This window comes from Crinia signifera, chromosome 4, assembly GCF_055691185.1.
Source record: "Crinia signifera chromosome 4, ASM5569118v1, whole genome shotgun sequence".
In the NCBI taxonomy this organism is placed as follows: domain Eukaryota; kingdom Metazoa; phylum Chordata; class Amphibia; order Anura; family Myobatrachidae; genus Crinia; species Crinia signifera.
In genome coordinates, this window is record NC_139220.1 from 128,431,439 (window position 1) to 128,449,703 (window position 18,265).

The 18,265-nt window shown below is 46.9% G+C and overlaps 1 protein-coding gene across 3 annotated transcripts in view; it reads left to right on the top strand.

Annotated features, from left to right (window-relative positions):
- Nucleotides 1-6,912: 6,912 nt before the first annotated feature.
- The window catches only part of VEZT (vezatin, adherens junctions transmembrane protein), a 50,591-nt gene continuing 39,238 nt past the window's right edge, over nt 6,913-18,265 (top strand). For 2 of the 3 annotated variants that reach the window (XM_083182421.1, XM_083182422.1), the window contains exon 1: nt 6,913-7,068. In XM_083182421.1, the coding sequence (XP_083038547.1) occupies nt 7,036-7,068 (33 nt within the window). In that variant the 5' untranslated portion in view covers nt 6,913-7,035. The other variant, XM_083182423.1, reaches the window with a different exon arrangement.

Here is an 18,265-nt window from a genome sequence, read left to right on the forward strand (position 1 = left end):
TGGCTGCACCCTTGCTTGCTGCAGCGCAGGCTGGGCAGTACCAGGCATGAGCCACCTGTCCCCTTTTGCAGGTTTTAGTGAGGCTCCTGGGACAGAGCTAATACAAGGGGTTATTCTGTTTGGATCGCTCCCCCACGATGTTCAGCGTCTGCGCAGACACTTGGTGCGAGCGGACGCAGCAAACTACGCCCATGGGAACTCCCAGCATTTAATTGCCGTTCCCATTAAAATCCTGGGCGTTCCCATGCAAATGGGCTGATGGTGTGGGGAGCGTGCAGCTGATGTCAGCGGATGTCAGCTGCCCACCCGCTTCCCGCACAGGGCGCTCGTAGATGTGAGACACCAAAGAGGTATCTTACATCTGCGAGAGCTATAGAAATCATTTGATGGGTGGCGACCATTGAATGATTCTCTCCTCACATGCAAGCTGCAAATGGATGTTTATGCAAAACCTCCATTTGCATGCATGTGGGGAAGCTTGGCATGCAATGGGGGGGGGGGGGGGCAGTGTTTGGTGGACTTCGCAGCTTTGCAAGTCAATCATAATAAGGTCCAAAATGTGCAGCAGACGTGGATGTGCCGCAGAGCTTCATTGGAAGGCAAAACTCACATATGGATCCCACTGTGAACCATACAGATGCTGCTGTACATGCAGGTGCCCCTTTAGGGCTTGGAGCCCGGAGACAGGTGTCTCCATTGATCCTGGGAGTTTTGCCCCTGACTACCAGCTTCCATCCCAAAACATCTGCACAGCCAACACCTATACACTTCAGTACACAGTCAGTGTGCCGTGGGGCCCCTGTCATCTGGCAGCAGCAGCTCTTCTCAACTCAGCACCCAGTGTGTGCTGCCCTGTAGTGTGACCAGGGAGGTGGTAAAGTGCTATTTTATCGGTATTTTATTCTAGCATGAGGTATCACATGAGAGGCACCTTGCATATGACACCAAGCCAACTCACCCAGCAGCTCCTGTGGGCGCTGGAAATTGTAAAGCACAACAGAATATGCTGCGCTACATACTGTAAGAAACTGTAAATATATAAATAAAAATGATTTGCACTGTAAACCTATCCAGGTTTACTACTTTAAATCTTGGATTAACTTGTAACTTTAGGAAAGCACTCAGTTGCGTAACTATAGCCCCACAGACCCCGCAGTGGCGGTGATATGCTGAGTAAGTGTGGGCGCCAGGGGTATGCAGGGACCTGTCTTACCCCTCCAGATGCTGACGCATCTGTGTTCGTGACCCGCAGATCAACTTGTCTGCTATCCTGGAAATACCCCTGGCTTCTACTGAAAAATGGCCTTCACAAAATGTCCTCCCCCTTACAGCAGACAGTTTTTGAGGATGTTAGAGGAGGCAGTGAATCGCGTGGCCCCGCCCCCTGATGTGCAATGCCTATAATAACAGCATTTCACAATAGGGTATGTGGTCACGGTGATGCAATTGCAATGACCAATCCCCCACAAGGCTCAATCGTTGAGCTCTGCCCTTTTTGCAGAACACCCACCGGCCCCGCCTCATCTGTCCTCTCCCGGAGAGGACAGCACAAAACGAGGCAACCCTGGTGTACACCTGAAGACTTTCAAAAATAAATAAATAAAAAAAGTTATAGAGGACAAAGGAGCAATCATAAGGCTGACATCTTGAGCGATGACGACCTAGGATCGGTGGAGTCAGAGCAAAGGGACAGCTCTTGTTAAAATCTCTTCTGTCAGCCCTACTGCAAGGCCAACCAGAAGATGTAGCCAACAACTGTGCGGGCACACTGATAGTACACACTGGGCGTTAGAATCAGGCAAATCATTCAAAATATTGTCTACTAGTATGTGACCCACTTTAGTGCCCAAATTAATGTGACAGAAAAAGGGTTTTGTCAAGTTGCACTTTTCAAATATATTAAAGCTTATCAGATATCTCCTACCAGGTACAAAAAAAATGAACCATACACATTACTGGTGTACCACCAACTTATTCTAATAATAAAATCTATTAAAAATATGTTCACAAAAATGGACACTATTAGGCTTATAAAAAAAGATTTCCAGGCTGCAGATTTCACATTTCTCCTATCCAACAATAAACAAAAAAACAACCTGCAAAGGTAACCCACTACAAATCCAATTCAATGTCAAACCAAGACACACAAAAACAGAATGTAGGAGGCCAACCCAGGGCCGGCGCCACCACTAGGCAGGACTAGGCATTTGCCTAGGGTGCTGGCCACTGGAGGGCGGTACTGAGCCGCCGAGGTACCATAGAGAGGTACCAGAAAGCAGGGAACAGGGAGCAGGTGAGTCTGTAATCCTCCCTCTCCCCTCCCCCATCATCCCGCCTGTAAATCAACGCTGCCCCCCCCCCCGCGCCGCCCGCTGCAGGGATTTCAGCACGGCAGTATCGCCCGCACACCCCGCCATGCCGCATTGCAGTATTGCCTGCCGCAGTATCGACCGCACCCCCCCCCCCCCCGGCGGGCGGCGCGGGTGGTTTTGCCTGGGGCGGGCGGGGGGCTTGCACCGGCCCTGGGCCAACCAACACTGATCGAGGCGTAAATTGGTTTCTATTGTGCCTCACAGGAGACATTAGATAAACTATAACATCAAGATTTCAAATTTCTTTGAAACTTGACATTTATCTTGTTTGCATTATATTAATAATTATTCGGGCACTATGAGCACTCCATTGTCCCTTTTTTATGTGATCAATATAAATATATTTAAATGTGCTTGTGTGTGTGATTTATAATTTAAAGAGATTGTACCAGAGACAAACAAAGGATATAGGGCTAACAAGTGATAATCTAAAAGGGAATCATGGTCTTAAACATGGACGTTTTTAGAAATGTTTCATGACATCTTTGTACATTTCCATATTTCCTTTCAACTGATGGTACACTCGCTACTTCTGTCGAAGTTCAGAACATATGACCCCCAGGGTTGGCCTAACTAAACTGCAACACTAAAATGTGTACTCTCGCAGGCTTGCTTTGCTCACCACGAGTAAGATGCCATTCACAAGCTGCAGGCGAGGTAGCGGCAGGAGAGCAGGGTCAGTGGTAGTGGCAGGCGGGGAGCAGGGACCGGAGAGCAGGGTCTGGGGTAGTGGTGAGTGGTGGGAGATTAGAAAAAAAACCTATTGAAAGCTCAGCCAATCAGTGGCCTTCCCATGGCCCATACAGTAAGTACTTGTATGTGGATGTATTCAATTTAGTTCTATCTATCTTTTGGCGAGCGGGGAAGGGGTACTTTTTTACCGAGGCCTGGGTCTGCTGGAGGGTCCCGAGTCCCACTCCCCCGTTGCAGGTAGCCGGGCAGTGGTGAGTGAGTAGACAGGCTGCCACTGTAACACATCCCCTCTCCCCAGCTCAGCATATGCCGCTCAGTGCCGTGTGCTAAGTTGGGGAGAAATACAGCTGCAGGGGCTGCCTGTCCCATCTCTCCCTCTCGTTATTTTTTTTTCCACGGTGGTGTGGCCCCTCCCAGAGGTGGCCATGCCCCCACGATAGTCTTCATAATGGGATGCAGTTACAATCCTGGTGGTCGGGATCCCGGCGTTCAGAATCCCGACGCCGGAATCCCGACCGCCGAAATGCCGACACATTCTCCCTCCGTGGGTGTCCACGACACCCCTGGAGGGAGAATAAATTAGTGTGCCGAGCGTAGCGAGGCACCGGGCCCGCCGCGTGGCGAGCGCAGCGAGCCCGCAAGGGGGGGCGATCCACGTCCCCCCCTTGTCGGCAATTCGGCTGTCGGGACTCCGGCGTCGGGAATCTGAACGCCGGGATCCCGACCGCCGGGATTCAATACTGAATCCTTCATAATTCATTGTGCCTCGCACAAATTCAAAGCACCACGTCAGTCACAACCAAGCAGACCCAAAACATAAGCAAGCCTCCTCCATGTTTCATAGTAGGTATTGAGTTAATTTCTTAATAAATGTCACTGTGACTCATGTGTCCACGGGACATCCTCACAGAAGCTTTGTAGTTTGTTAAAGTAAATTTGCTTCATGTTTTTGATCTTGAAGGTGAGCTTGCAGCTCTTTGGAAGATTTCCTTGGCTCTTTTTATACCAATTACACTTTTTTGAGGTGATGTTGATTTTTACGTTTGCAGCTGTTTGCAGCTAGGATGGATACTGTCCCATGGATTTTAAAGTTCTTAATAATAATTGCAACTATAGTAACAGGAACATCGAGGTTATTGGAGATGGTCTTATAATCTAAACCTTTAAAATGCTTGTCTAGAATGTTCTCCTCTGCTTTCCCTGGTCTATGCTCAGTGTGGTGCACACAATGATACCAAACAGCACAGTGACTGTTCTTCTACCAAAGACATGCATACAGGTATACATGAGAAAATGAAGAACAATAGGGGGAACATTTGCAGGTGTCTTATACTTTTTTTTTTGTTATTGTGGACTATCAGATGTAATTGTCCAAATAAGAATTGTTGCCTCAAGTTAAATGGTGATGTGGCCAGAATATGCTGCATTTGTTAGAAGCACTATTCAATATTATAGCTTGGGTGCTTGCTGTTATTTCCCTGGTAACTATGTATTGTACAAAACACTTGTAAGATAGAGTCTAAAATATATCCAGTATCAGGACAAATTTGTTCTCAAAATGGGAAAAACCATGTGCACTGCAGGTAGGGGAGATATAGCAAAATAACTCACCCAAATCTAATGCTCTCTGCACATATTACATTTGCCCCACCTGCTGTGCACATGGCTTTGACCATTTTGAGAACAAATGTGTCCTGCGATCAGGTCTGAATTAGGTTTATAGTTCAAGTCTGCTGTGGTGATTGGGATAGAACAGGTATGTTCCTGCAGGGAACGTTCTTCCAATATTATCGTGCTATTAATAGTTATAATTTCCCTGGTCACTCTACATATAATCGATGAATGCTTAATTTGGATGCTTAAAGGTCCCAATGGAGTTGGAGGGAGGGTACTCTTTACCTAGAACGGCGCCCGCGATTGGAATCGCGGGCGTCGGGGGTAAAAAATCGCGGCCATCGCGGGCATCCATAGGGAACAATGTTAAAACGGTGATTGACCGCGATTTTACTGTTAAATGCCTCAATGCCCGCGATTTGGCCATAGGAAACAATGTTAAATGGGCCACAGAGCCCTAATAGTGCCCTTTAACTGTGAAATGGCCCCCACAATTGTTAACGCGACCCCACGATCAACGTCAACCCGAAGCGTGGCGAGCGGCGGCGGTACGCGTCCTCCGACCTTTTCATGCCCCACTATCCACGTCGGCGTGGAGTTGAGAATAGAATAGGGTGGCGAGCGCATCGAGCCACCGAGGCCCGAAGCGTGGCGAGCCCCGCGAGGGGACGCGGATACCTTCACAGGTAAACGCGTCCCTTCGCGGGCTTCACAGGTGTCCGCGTCGCCACGGACACCTGTGAAGCCCGTGAGGGGACGCGTATAACTGTGAAGGTATCCGCGTCCCCTCGCGGGGCTCGCCACGCTTCGGGCCTCGGTGGCTCGCTGCGCTCGCCACACTATTCTATTCTCATCTCCACGCCGACGTGGATAGTGGGGCATGAAAAGGTCGGAGGACGCGTACCGCCGCCCCTCGCGGGCTTGCTGCGCTCGCCACGCTTCGGGTTGACGTTGATCGTGGGGTGGCGTTAACAATTGTGGGGGCCATTTCAGAGTTCACGGTGACTATTTGGGCTCTGTGGCCCATTTAACATTGTTTCCTATGTAAAAATCGCGGGCATTGAGGCATTGAACACTAAAATCGGGTCCAATCTCATTTTTAACATTGGTCCCTATGGGAAATCGCGGCCATCGCGGGCATCGCACCCGATTTTTAGTGCATTCGATGGTTGCGATGGTCGCCGTTCTAGGTAAAGAGTACCGGAGGGTGTGGCATAAAACCCCTGTCAATCAGCAGATACTTTAAAAGTAATCATACTATGTGCCATAATTTGTAAGGGGCATTACTCTGTAGGGCATAATAGGGGCATGAACCGAGATTTTGTTTCCTGTGGTGACCAATGTCTGTGGGTGCAGGGTGCAGGGTGCAAAACTGCCTTTTTTTTGGCATGCGGGAATGTTTATTTATTTTTAAATGTCCACATACTGAATTTGAAGGTCCACAATAATAAATCCATTATTGTGACCTCCCCACACAGCAATATTAGAGGCAACTTCTCCATTATATCTAGGGAGGGTTGCTAGTAACCCTCTCCCTTAAACCCATTTCAGATAACAAAGCTGTGTGGGACTCTTTCACATGAAACTCAGGTCACCCTCTATACAGGGGGTGACCTAGGTATTGACATCGGAAGCCCACCAACAAATGACAGGTGGGCTTCTGTCATCAAATCTTTCAATGCAATGGTAACTGACCGTCGCATCATACCAATTGATAGAAAAAAAATATGATGTGTATGCACAAAAAAAGCCCTTTTTGCGTATGCACAAATATTTTCTTCACAGCCATGCAAGGGAAGAAAAACTGAGGGGAACCATCGAATCGCCATTAAATGTTTACCATTCAATGGTGGCAAACATTGCAATGCCACCATCGAATGGTAAAAGTACCACCATCAATACAAAATATATGGATGGTTAAGTAACATCGCAATGCAATCTCCATCCCTAGGGTGACCCAAGTTTTATCAATTACCCGAAGAGGTGCGGTGTGAAAGTGATATTACTGATATCGGATCTCTTGCAAATATAGGGGTTTATGTAGTAAGCCTTGGAGACAAAGTACCAGATGTATGCGCAGATGTATGGAGCCGCTCGCTACAGCCAGCACATGGAGCAGCAGCGTCTCCCTGCTCCCCTGTGTGTACATACAATACACATTACACACAATCATACATGAGCAGATACAGGAAGGAGCATTTACCGCTACCTCTCTCGCGGCCTAACAGTGTGACCGCATTGGTGCCTGGGAGATGTAGTCCCGTCACTAACTCAAGCACAGCCGCTCGCTTAGTTACATCAGTGACTAAAGACTCCATTTCCCACAGTGCCGCGCGGGGTGGCATGGCGGACAGCAATGACTGCGGAGTTTGATGAAGTGGTGTTTGAGGTGGGTGACAATAGCGTTTTTTTGTTTTATTTGCGGAGCAGGTAGTCGCTGTGGTTGGCAGCAGCACTGCACCTTTGTCTCCCGTGAGGGGATCTTCTACCCATCTTTCCTGTAGCAGCCCAGTCACTGAATGACAGGTTTGGAGGTAATAGAATGAATACTCTTCATAATTACACAGATATGAGGATATCACGTATTCTTAGTAATTATGGTTTTATTGGGTTCATTATGCTGAGTTACTGGTATTGGGGTGTAAGTGTGATCACATGCACATGGGGGGTCCCTGTGATAGCTTTCACCAGGGACATGAGGAAAGGGAGATTACAGGCTCCCTGTCTGGTCTGGACCATTCCGGTTTTTATAAAACCCTGGACCATGTAGGGAGGCTGTATTCAACCCCAGGCTCCTCTCCTCTCCCTGGTGACAGGTGTCAGAGCAGCTCCACCGGACAGGACACCCCCGACAATGCAAAGTGCTGCCTGTGACAGCTGTCAGGAGGGAGAGAATAAAGACTCCCTGTATGGTCCGGGCATGTAGCAAAAACCGGAACTGGTGAAAGCTATCACAGCCAGCATCCCCCAGACGGGGCACCCCCGGACCGGTCACTACGGACACTGCCATCACCTGTGGAGAAACACATTTCTTATTAGTTAACCTGTTCAAAAACAGGGGATGGCAATCATACATTAAGAGGAAAGTCCAGCAGCACAGTAGTTTGTCCCTCATGGCATGGGTCATGTTGGGAGATACAGATGTAGCGCCTCTCAGCAAGCCCAGGGAATCCCCAGATTCCCTGAGCTGGTGATCGCTGGTGGAGAGGAGCTGCATCTGACGGGGAGGCGCGTCCCCTTAATTTTGCGGTGAATTGCGGAAACCCTGCCCTTCTCCGCTTTAGTGAGACAGGCAGGGTTGGGGGGGAGGCGGCGGCGGACTCCACCTTCTGCAGGCTGGAGAATGGCGGCGGATGGCGATAGAATCGCCAGGAGCACTCTAATGCTGTGTACACACGGTGCAATATGATTCCTAGCGATATATTGCCAGCAATCATATTGCTCAGTGTCTCCTTTTCATCAGCGATGAAAAGGAGACACTGCTACGGGGCGGAGGGGGAGTGCAGCAGCAGCAGACGCTGCTGCTGTCACTTTGAAGGGAGGAGGGAGGGAGCAGCGGCACGGGGCTGGGGAGATCAATGCTGATCTTCCCGGCGCTGACCTCCGTGAAGGGAGGAGGGAGCAGCGGCACGGGGCTTGGGAGATCAATGCTGATCTTCCCGGCGCTGACCTCCGTGAAGGGAGGAGGGAGGGAGCAGCGGCACGGGGCTGGGGAGATCAATGCTGATCTCCCCTGCGCTGACCTCCAGGCACAGCGATCGCCGGGGAAAGCCGCTGGTCGCAGGAGCATGCTCCAGCGACCAGCAGGGAGTGCACACGGGAGCGCGCAGCTGGCGATTTATCGCCAGCTGCGCTCCAAATCACTGGCAATATGGTCGCTCAGCGACCATATTCCCAGCGATTTTACCTAATATTGCTCCCGTGTGTACACACCATAATGAGAACTGCTCCATCTGTATGTGATAATGTTTGTAATAACTCCAACTGTAATTTCACAGAACTTTAAATGTAAAATCCATATTGTTGCTAATATTTCCTTGCGTTGGCTGCGGGAAGCTGGTAAAAAGCAGAAACACAGTAAATGTATTAAAAAAAGATGGGACTCGGGGAAAAGCCAGAAATTCATTAAAGTATATTGTAAAATCCACACAAAGGTCAGGAGTTTTTCTTATTATATCTTAAATGTTTGTTGTTTAATCATATTGGAAAAGTTGAGACTTTGCAATGGGAGCGTGTTCATATTCTGTTGCAACATAATTTTTAATATATTATTCTGTATTTGTTCTTTGCTTGGAATTGACAACCAAGGTATATGGTGATTTAAAGATGTATTTTTTTTAGCTTAAAAATGTGTATTTCTTAATAAAGCACATGTAGATTGAAATGATGCATAATTTATCATTTGTGTTGGAAGAAAGAGCCATTATACAGGCAAGCAGCCATATACCTGTACTTCTAAGTGCAATTATTGGTATCACTACTAGATAGGTCCAGGAAACTAATCTACAGTACTTGTCCTTATTGTGCTCAGATGGAATATTTTTTATTTCTATATATCAGCATCTGTATGTAGTACTAGGCCAGCTGCACTCTGCAGAGATCCCTGTGTTTCAGCCACAATTCCTCTTAAACATCTACCTGAATAAATACACTTTTTTGGGATTACATCAGGGCTTGACAATTTTTTTTTTTAAATCTAGGAGCCAGGACAGAAGTGTAGGAGCCAGACCAGCTTAAGGGTGCGATGTGCACCATACATTTTATTTAGATTGCATCACATTTAGGGGTAGATTTATTAATGGACGATAAGGGGCATATGCGCTATCCCCATGCGCTAAAGCAGGGGATAGCGCTTCCCCTTATCTATGACACCCGCTGAGCGGGTGTCTTTCGTGCGGCGGTGCGGGGCAGGAGGCATAGCACAGCTACGATATTTCGTGCTGCGCGCCTGCCTCCTGCCTAATTTATGAACGGTCAGCATCGCTGACCGTTCCACCGCCTGCAGCTGTCGACTTCGACAGCTGCAAACGGCGATGCCCTATACCTACAGCAGGGACAGCTCTGTCCCTGCTGCTGGCTCTGAGCTGCTCTGGGATCTCGCGTGAGTAGCGAGATCCCGCGTATGCGCAGTCCAGCCGGCCAGGGGGAGAAGCAGGCAGCGCGTCAGTGTTAACTGACGCGCTGTCAGCTGGAGGGGACATCGCTGGAGGGGGGAGTTAGCGCTCCCCCGCTTCGGCCAGCAAGATGTTGATACATCTTGTCGGTGTCCCCTCCTGCTTCGCCTCGCTAATGAGGAGAAGCAGGAACTGTTATAGCGGCGCTCAGTTCTAAACGCATGCAATGTGCTACAACAGCGTGCGTTTTGAACTAGATTTGATCTAGTTCAGAAAGAATGTGCTGCACATAGTTTTTCCATGCAATGCTCAGGAGAGCGCATCGCCTAGCACGGTACAAAACATACCATGTATGGGCACCATATCTCACCCCCCCAAAAAAGCAGCAGGGTGAGAGAGGGGGTGATGTGATACATGGTGGGGTTCCAGGGGGCAAATGAGTAAGGTGATGGAGAGTGGGTGAGGCAACAGGGGAACCGATAGAGACGGCGAGGTGCCCGGTTCCAAAAAGGGGTGAGGTGATGGGGGGGGGGGTAAGGTGACCAGGGGTTACTTGAGAGGTTAGGCAAAAGGGAGCGATAGAGAGGGTGAGGTGAGGTGCTGGGGTAAGAGGCAAGAGGAAGTGAGATGATGGGGATGAAATGACAGGGGAAGAGTGAGTGAATGGGTGGGAAGGTGAGGCAGATCTTCGCACCAGCCGCTGCTTGGGTACTGTCAGTTGCTTGGCTCCCTGGCCGCTGCTCAGCACCTTCTTCCTGGCCGCTGCTTGTCTCATTATCCCTTGCACCCAGGTGTCAGCTGCCGCTTGGCTGGTGGGGTGGGATGCGCTGCCGCGTTAGGAGAGGAGGGGGGGTCGGGCATCGCTGCCTGCGCTCCTACTTCTTTGTGAGGTGAGAGGAAAGGGGGGGGTGTTGGGCAACGCTGCCCACGCAGCACCAGCTGCTGTCAGCTACTGTTAGTTGCTTGGTTCCCTGGCTTCTGCTCAGCACCTTCTTCTCCCTGGCCGCTGCTGGGGAATACGCTGCTGCTCTGTAAGGAGGGAGATAGAGAGAGGAGGGGGTCGGCGGCGGTGGCTAACGCTCCCTGCGCTGCAGCTCTTTTAGGAGGGAGAAAGGGGGTCGAGCAACCCTGCCGCGATGCTAACTATTGCATGTCTAACTTTTGTCAATGCTAACTAATGCACGTCTACCTTTTGTCAATGCTAATTATTGCACGTCTAACTTTTGTCAATGCTAACTAATGCACGTCTAACTTTTAGTGTCGACATATTGGCTGTATGACAAGACATTGTCTGTCAGCTGTCTGGAACACGATCCAGGAGGGATTCCCATTTCTTTGCGCTCTTCTCAGTGCGCTTTTTTTAGACCGATTTAGCACAACCGTGCTGTGAGTAGTGCAATTTGACTTTTCTAATTGTACGAATCTCAGATACGCGTATGAAGGTGAAAACTTGCACCTAATTGAATTCCTCCCTTTGCCGGGAAACAATATTGACTGCTATAGTACAGGAGGGAGAACTCAAAGTAATGACTTTAATTAATGTTACGGCTTTATTCCATATTACCTCTGCAAAAAACATTTCACAAGTATTTTGTAACTTTTAAGAGGCAAATTCACTGACTGTTATTATTGACAACATTTTTTTACAATAAAATTATATCTTTTTGAAGCAATTTTGATTAGTCCTTTTTCTATTCCTCATTGCGTCTACTGCCTGCTCTTTGGGTTATATATTTTTAGATTTTATTTATTTATTAACAGTTTCTTATATAGCGCAGCATGTTCCGTTGCGCTTTACAATAGCAGACAGTGATACAACAAAACAGGGTATTTACAGACAGTCAAAATGTAGGAGGGCCCTGCTCGCAAGCTTACAATCTATAGGGAAATAGGCATTGATACATAAGGATAGATACTGTATTCTTTATTGCATCGATTCCACCAGAACGCAAGGTTCTATGACTGGTTCTGGAATTTGATAAGCTTGCCTGAAGAGATGAGTCTTCAGGGAACGCTTATAGGTTTGGAGACTGGAGAAGAGTCTTATTGTGCTTGGGAGGGCATTCCACAGAGTGGGTGCAGCCCGGAGAAAGTCCTGCAGTTGGGAATGGGAGCGAGATAAAAGGTCTATTTACCTAGTCAGTATTCTGGAATGTAGAGTTGTGCTTTGCCCACTACCCTTTGATTAGATGAGCACAAATATTTTAACATTTTCATTTGTAATAATTGTGTGCTGAACAATACAATCTAATACAAATAAATAAATAACAGACAATTGAAAAATTTCAACAGCTTTTAGTACAAACATTCTATTTTTTTATGACCAACATTGAAAATTGAAATTTATTGAAGAACACGGATAGTTTGTATGTTTTTCAGACCATTGTAAAATAAAACATACAGCCTTCTCTACTTATAGCTACTTGTAATTAGAATATGTTATTTCCATGTGATAGTGGAGATAGCAGCCGTTGTTTGTGCACAAGTTCATAACGCGCATCTACACCTAATGACTGGAGAGGTGTAACAAGTGTTCTATTGTCGGCAGAGTTCAGTGATGGCAAGATGCCAAGATGAACTGCAAGCTATGCAAAGTTAGACGTATCTGAAATTACACTTGTTTGCAGGCATTGGGGGAGATTCTCTAAACTAAAAATGTGGTAAAAACCCTGTTATCTGGGTTTTTACCGCATTTTTGCGACGGTGGGGGCATCGACAGAAAAATCTGGCGATGCCCCATAGAAGCCGAGACACAGCCGGCATACATATAGATTTATGTGCATGAGCAGCTGTGTTTCTCGGCAGCACGACCGTTCATTACCCCAGAATTTAATTTTTACCCCATTTGGGGTAATTTTACTCCTATTTCCTGACCACTGTGGTAGTGCAAGTGTGACCTGATGATCCATTTATTTGAAACCCATATGACTGATGCAACAAAAAAAAATCATCCAGACTCCATTGAGGATGAGGAAGCCTATGCACAACATCAAAATTATTGGACCAAATGTAATAGTTTGTGAGAATCAGAAAGTCTAAGAATTTGGCGGTTTTCCCTTTTTTTTTAAAGCGGCAATCAATTACATGGCAAAATCAATCTTCTTTATTTTTTTATTTCTATGTAAATTATTGCTGTTTTAAAAAATGGGAAAACTCCCCAAATCTTTCACTTTCTGGTTCTCACACCCTGTTACATTTGGCCCTATATCAGTGTCTGCTTTCCTAGGCAATTGAGATGCACCAATTCACTTTTGTTCTCTTTAACTGCTCTCTACGGCCATTAGCTGCGAAGTGCTTCCTTGATGAAACTAAAAGCTTCCAGTTGCAATCCAGTCTCCTCTCCCCCAGGTACAAGAGTGGTAAGGCGTCGTAGCATGAGATTTTCACGCACGTTTGAACAGGTTGCAAAGATGTAAATTGATTTGGGACCATATTGTGCGATTCCAGATGTGACTGATTGAAGCTCAGGTTGTGTTTTTGTAAGACGCCAAAACATTTGTTATTATCCATATTATAAGGAGTTTTTACTAGTTAAATTGTGCAACTCTGCTGCTGTTCTGGGCCATGATGGGCACAGCTATATCAAGTCTCTCTGTATGTCTGGTTTTGTTATTTTATTTTTATTGCTGCAGGCACCTAATAAGCACTTGCATGTAAAATATAGCGTCATACAGGCATGCCGTGTTACTTGCCTTTACATGTCTGAGATCATGCCCTGCGGTGACACCTTCGCCTTAATACTTTCAAGCTTTGTAGTCTTTTGGTGCAGAGGAATGAATGCTTTGGCACACAGATGTGTCTGTATTTTTTTGTTTTGCAACTGTTGGTAAATATGCAACAAAGTTAAACTAAGCACATGGCATTCCTACATGATAAATAAACCCTGCGGTGTTAGACAAATTGGGTTATTACAGTAGGTGGATTTTCAGCAGAGCATGAAGTTGGGGTTTAGAATATTTGATTGTATACATTAGTTTGCTCACAGAGTAATGATAGATACTGTATTTAGACAGCTGCTCAGAGGAATAGGCAGGACAACATCAGCAGAGCGTTCCATTTCCTCCTGTATAATATAAACAGCACTCAGCACCATGTGGCTAACCCTTCCATTCTGTACTTTTTGTGGTTTAGGCTCAGATTCTGCATATATTCATTCTAGTTCCACACACTAGACAGTTGTTCTATGTCTTTTCATGTCATTTATAGACACTCTCCTGTATTAGGCCCTGCATTGAAACACTGTGCTGATAGTGGGGTGGACACCAGATACCCAGTTGGGGATCTCCATTTAGTAAGTGTCTGTTATACCCCTTTCACACCAGAAAATGCAGGGACTTACCCGGGAATACAGTCCCGGGATCATGCCGGGGCATTCCCGTGGGTCCCTGCATTGTCTGGTGTGAAATGGGGTAGACTTTGTCTATATTTACCATGACTTCCATGCTTTATGGCATTAATTGATTTGTCTGGGTGGGCACACACGACACTGGTATTGGCACAATATGTTATTTTCTGCTGAACAACATTTTGGGCAGTGTGTATGCCTGATTGCACGCTCCTGCAAGTTGCTGGCAGGCCTCAATGTATGGCGAACCAGAAAGTATTATGTATGATGTGGCATCCGACATTGCACCATTGTCCCCTGCATCATGCAAGTATGTAGGAACTTGCCGATGCAGGGTCCCAATACCCTTCGCATAGGCTTGGTATTCATCGTTGTAGTGTGTACCTAGCCTTAAAGAGACCAGTAAATCACACGATTGTGCACTTCTACGGGTCGTATGTGACCTCTTCCAGTCAGCCCTGCTGCCCAGCCAACCCACATGCGACTTGGTACATATTGCTGAAGGGCAGGATAGTGCTCCCTCCGTCATTTGTCCCGACCATTGGAACATTTGCCTGTCATTGTGGTGTATACACTCCTTAAGGCACTGTGTGAAATTGGGTGTCAGTCTGCAAGCACATATGGGGATAAAAATTGGAAAACAACCATGTCCTTTTAACCTATAGTCACACATGCAGTTGGATTCTGCCCTCTGCCACTTTTGGGACATTCCTTAGGGCAGGGGTGTCCACACTTTTTTCGATGAGGGCCAGATTTGGTGAAGTGTAAATGTGTGGGGGCCGAACAATCAGCCTGACATTCTTTGAATCATTAATCACCTCACAATTGTCCCCCACTCTGCCCCCATTCACTCTTATGTCCTCCAGCCTGACCCTCCTTCACTGTATGTCCCCCACTCTGCATGTTTCCCAGCCCCTTGTCTGAGCCAGAGGAAGGAGAGGCAAAGCAGGCACTGCAAGGACATGAGATTCTTGGGCTCCAGCTGCTGCCCTCCTCCAATCTGCATGTTACGGGAGCAAGCTTCCCCCTTGCTGCCCCCCTCCCCAAACACTTCTGTCACTGTGATTGTGGAGTAGGGTGATATATACGATTGCAGCAGCAGGGGTAAGATGCCAAACACATCTGAGTGTGGCGGCCGGCACCTCCTCACTGCAGCAGACAGCAAGGTAAAGGCGCGCTCGCCAGGGCCCCACCTGTGCCGTGCTTTCCATATCTGATGCTCTGCCCGCTTCCAGCTGCGGGCCACTTGAAATGACAGCACGGGCCGCAATTGGCCCCAGGGCCTGACTTTGGACATGCCTGCCTTAGGGTGTATTGTTAATACTTAAAATGCCTGTCCTTGTGTAAGCTTCTCTGATCTCCTGTATTGTATTTCCATGCAGGGTAGACATACTTAAGCCTCAGATCTTAATGTGTATAAGGGCAGTAAAGCACACCACTATTGGTAGTGTTCATTCTAGCACCCTGCACCTTGTAAAATCCTTGTAGTTGCTCCTTCTTGACTGGAGTGTCGCTGTCTGCTGTGATACTTCTAGCACAGTCTGGTTTGTATCTCAATGTTGAGGTACAAACCAGACTGTTGTAGAAACATTGCATCAGAGAGCGACACCCCAGGCAGGATGGAGGAACTTCGAGAATTTTATGAGGTGAAGGGTGCTAAAATGAACATTAATGAGACTCTAGAGCAGTGGACAAAAGTTCTCTGGAGAGGCTAATAACCATCTGGCAGTCTGAAGAATGCTTCATGCCCGAATGTGTACCTGGAAATTATAACATTTTGTTGAAGCATAGGCCCCTTAGTTCCTGTGAATTAGAGCATGTAATGACATACTAGAGCAGGGGAGGCAAAACCGGTCCTTGAGATCTACCAACAGTTCACATATTCAAGACCATCTAGCAGGTGCACAGGTGTTGTCATTACTAACTGTCACATTTTGAAACATGTGCTGTATTTATTCCTAACCAATACATTAGACCTATACAGAGGTGTCCTAGAAAATCTGAGGACCAGGTTGGACATCCCTGTGCCATACCTCCCAACTTCTGTCCGGAGGAAAGAGGGAGCGCCCGAAAAGGGGGTGGGGCGTATGCAAATGAGGGCGCGGCTTATGCTAATTAGCCACGACATCATTTTCATACGAGAATAGACGCTGTGCGCATGCGCACAGCGTCTATTCTACTAGATTGGGGGGTCTCCCAACTGCCACCCCCCGCAGCGGGACAATGCCTGCCGCGGGTGGGACAGAGGGACAGGACCCCAAAATCGGGACTGTCCCTCTAAAATCGTGACAGTTGGGAGGTATGCTGTGCTAGAGAATTGTGTGCTTGTACCTTTTGTGTGCCTTTAAATGTGTAACTGAAGTTTGCAGCACGTGTTTGTAGTTTTAAGTATTTCAATGTTGCAGATATGAAAAATACAAGCCGTCCAAGGTTACGTGTAGTGGAGTTCACCAACATAATTAGTTAAGTTGAATGTCGGGGAATGTGGCATGACTTTCTGTCTAGTGCCTTGTGGTTATGAATGTATGCCTTTGTTAGTCAGGTGATTTCCTGTTATAGGATGCTCCAATCTTATCTTCATATATTTATGTGGATGTTACTGATGCATTTTCTCAGCCCAGGTACATGAGGTCATAAACTGTAGTCTTCATACAGTTCATTGCAAAACAGGGCAGGGACTGCTGAGTAAATAGTGGATGAGACGGCTAACAATGCCAACATTTTTTTTCCATTTATCAAACTTGTGTTTAAACATGTTTAAACAAAATTCCTGGGAAAAGCAGCTAGGAAACTGTATCTCCATTAGAAGCGGCTCGGTCACACCTGATCTTGTAGCTTTGACCATTGCAGAGCTGCAGAGTTCCCATATAAAGCTGCGTATCAATAAAGCTTGCAGTATTCCAGTAATCTAGATATTATATAATGTGTGCTCTTTTTCCTCATGGTAATTGCATGATCTAAACAGCTGGTTCCGTAGCTTTTAAAGCATGGGTCTTCAACCTGTGGCCCTCCAGATTTTGTGAAACTACATGTTCCAACATGCATTGCCACATTTTTTCTTATAAGAGCATGCCAAAACGGTCAGGGCTTGCTGGGACATGTAGTTCCACAACATCTGGAGGGCCACAGGTTGAAGACCTTTGTTTTAAAGCATTGCAGTGCACCCTTTTAAATAGAGATTATTGCCTATACAGTCTACATCCGGGCTGGGCAACACCGGCCCTCCAGATGTTGATGAACTACACATCCCAGCATGCCTTGCATCAGTTTCAGCATGGCCACATAGCAAAACTAATGCAAAGCATCCTGGGATGTGTAGTTCATTAACATCTGGAGGGCCGGCATTCCACTGTGACATGAAGGGCAGGATCGGTGGAATGCTAGAAACACCACAGCAGACAGCAACACCCAAGGCAGGGGAGAGGAACTGCATGGATTTTCTAAGATAGCGGGTGCTAGAATGAACACTATAGTTAATTCACCAGAGTCTGGTTAATTGCCCATCCTTTATGTAATTAGCTATCAATTAGGTTATGTGGTCCAGGTGAATTTATACAGTCACTTTGTTAGTATTTTTTAGTGGTAGTACTGTCCCATAGCAAACAGGTTTGTAATACAGAGGTGATATAGATAGTATTAGTGCCATATGGTTTAGTATGCAGGAAAAAAGTTCAGTCTGGCTATGATTATTACAGGTACCTCAGACTTAAAGGTGAATCTCTGCTCTCCATTCCTCCCAGCTGTTGGCACTGTGAAGCCAAGGTGACAGCTATCTCCAGAGTCCATGGATCAAAACAAAAGTTTTTTGTTGAAATGCTGGATGAAATAACATAATTCTCTTAGGTGAATAAGGAATAAAAACCCTAATGCATTTCCCACCTCCGTCCAATTTCAGCAGCTTCCTCACTTTCTGAGGAAGCCGCTGAAACTGGAAGGAGGCGGGGAAACGCGTTGGGTTGTTATTTCATCCAGCATTTCAACAAATGTAAAGCTGCATTGACATTTGGGACCTTATTCTGGTCCTCACGCAATGCTGCCCCCTCGCACCCGTGACCATTGAATGATTTCTCCAGCACACGCAGATCAGACACACCTCTATGGTGTGTCTGATCTGCTAGCGCCCTGTG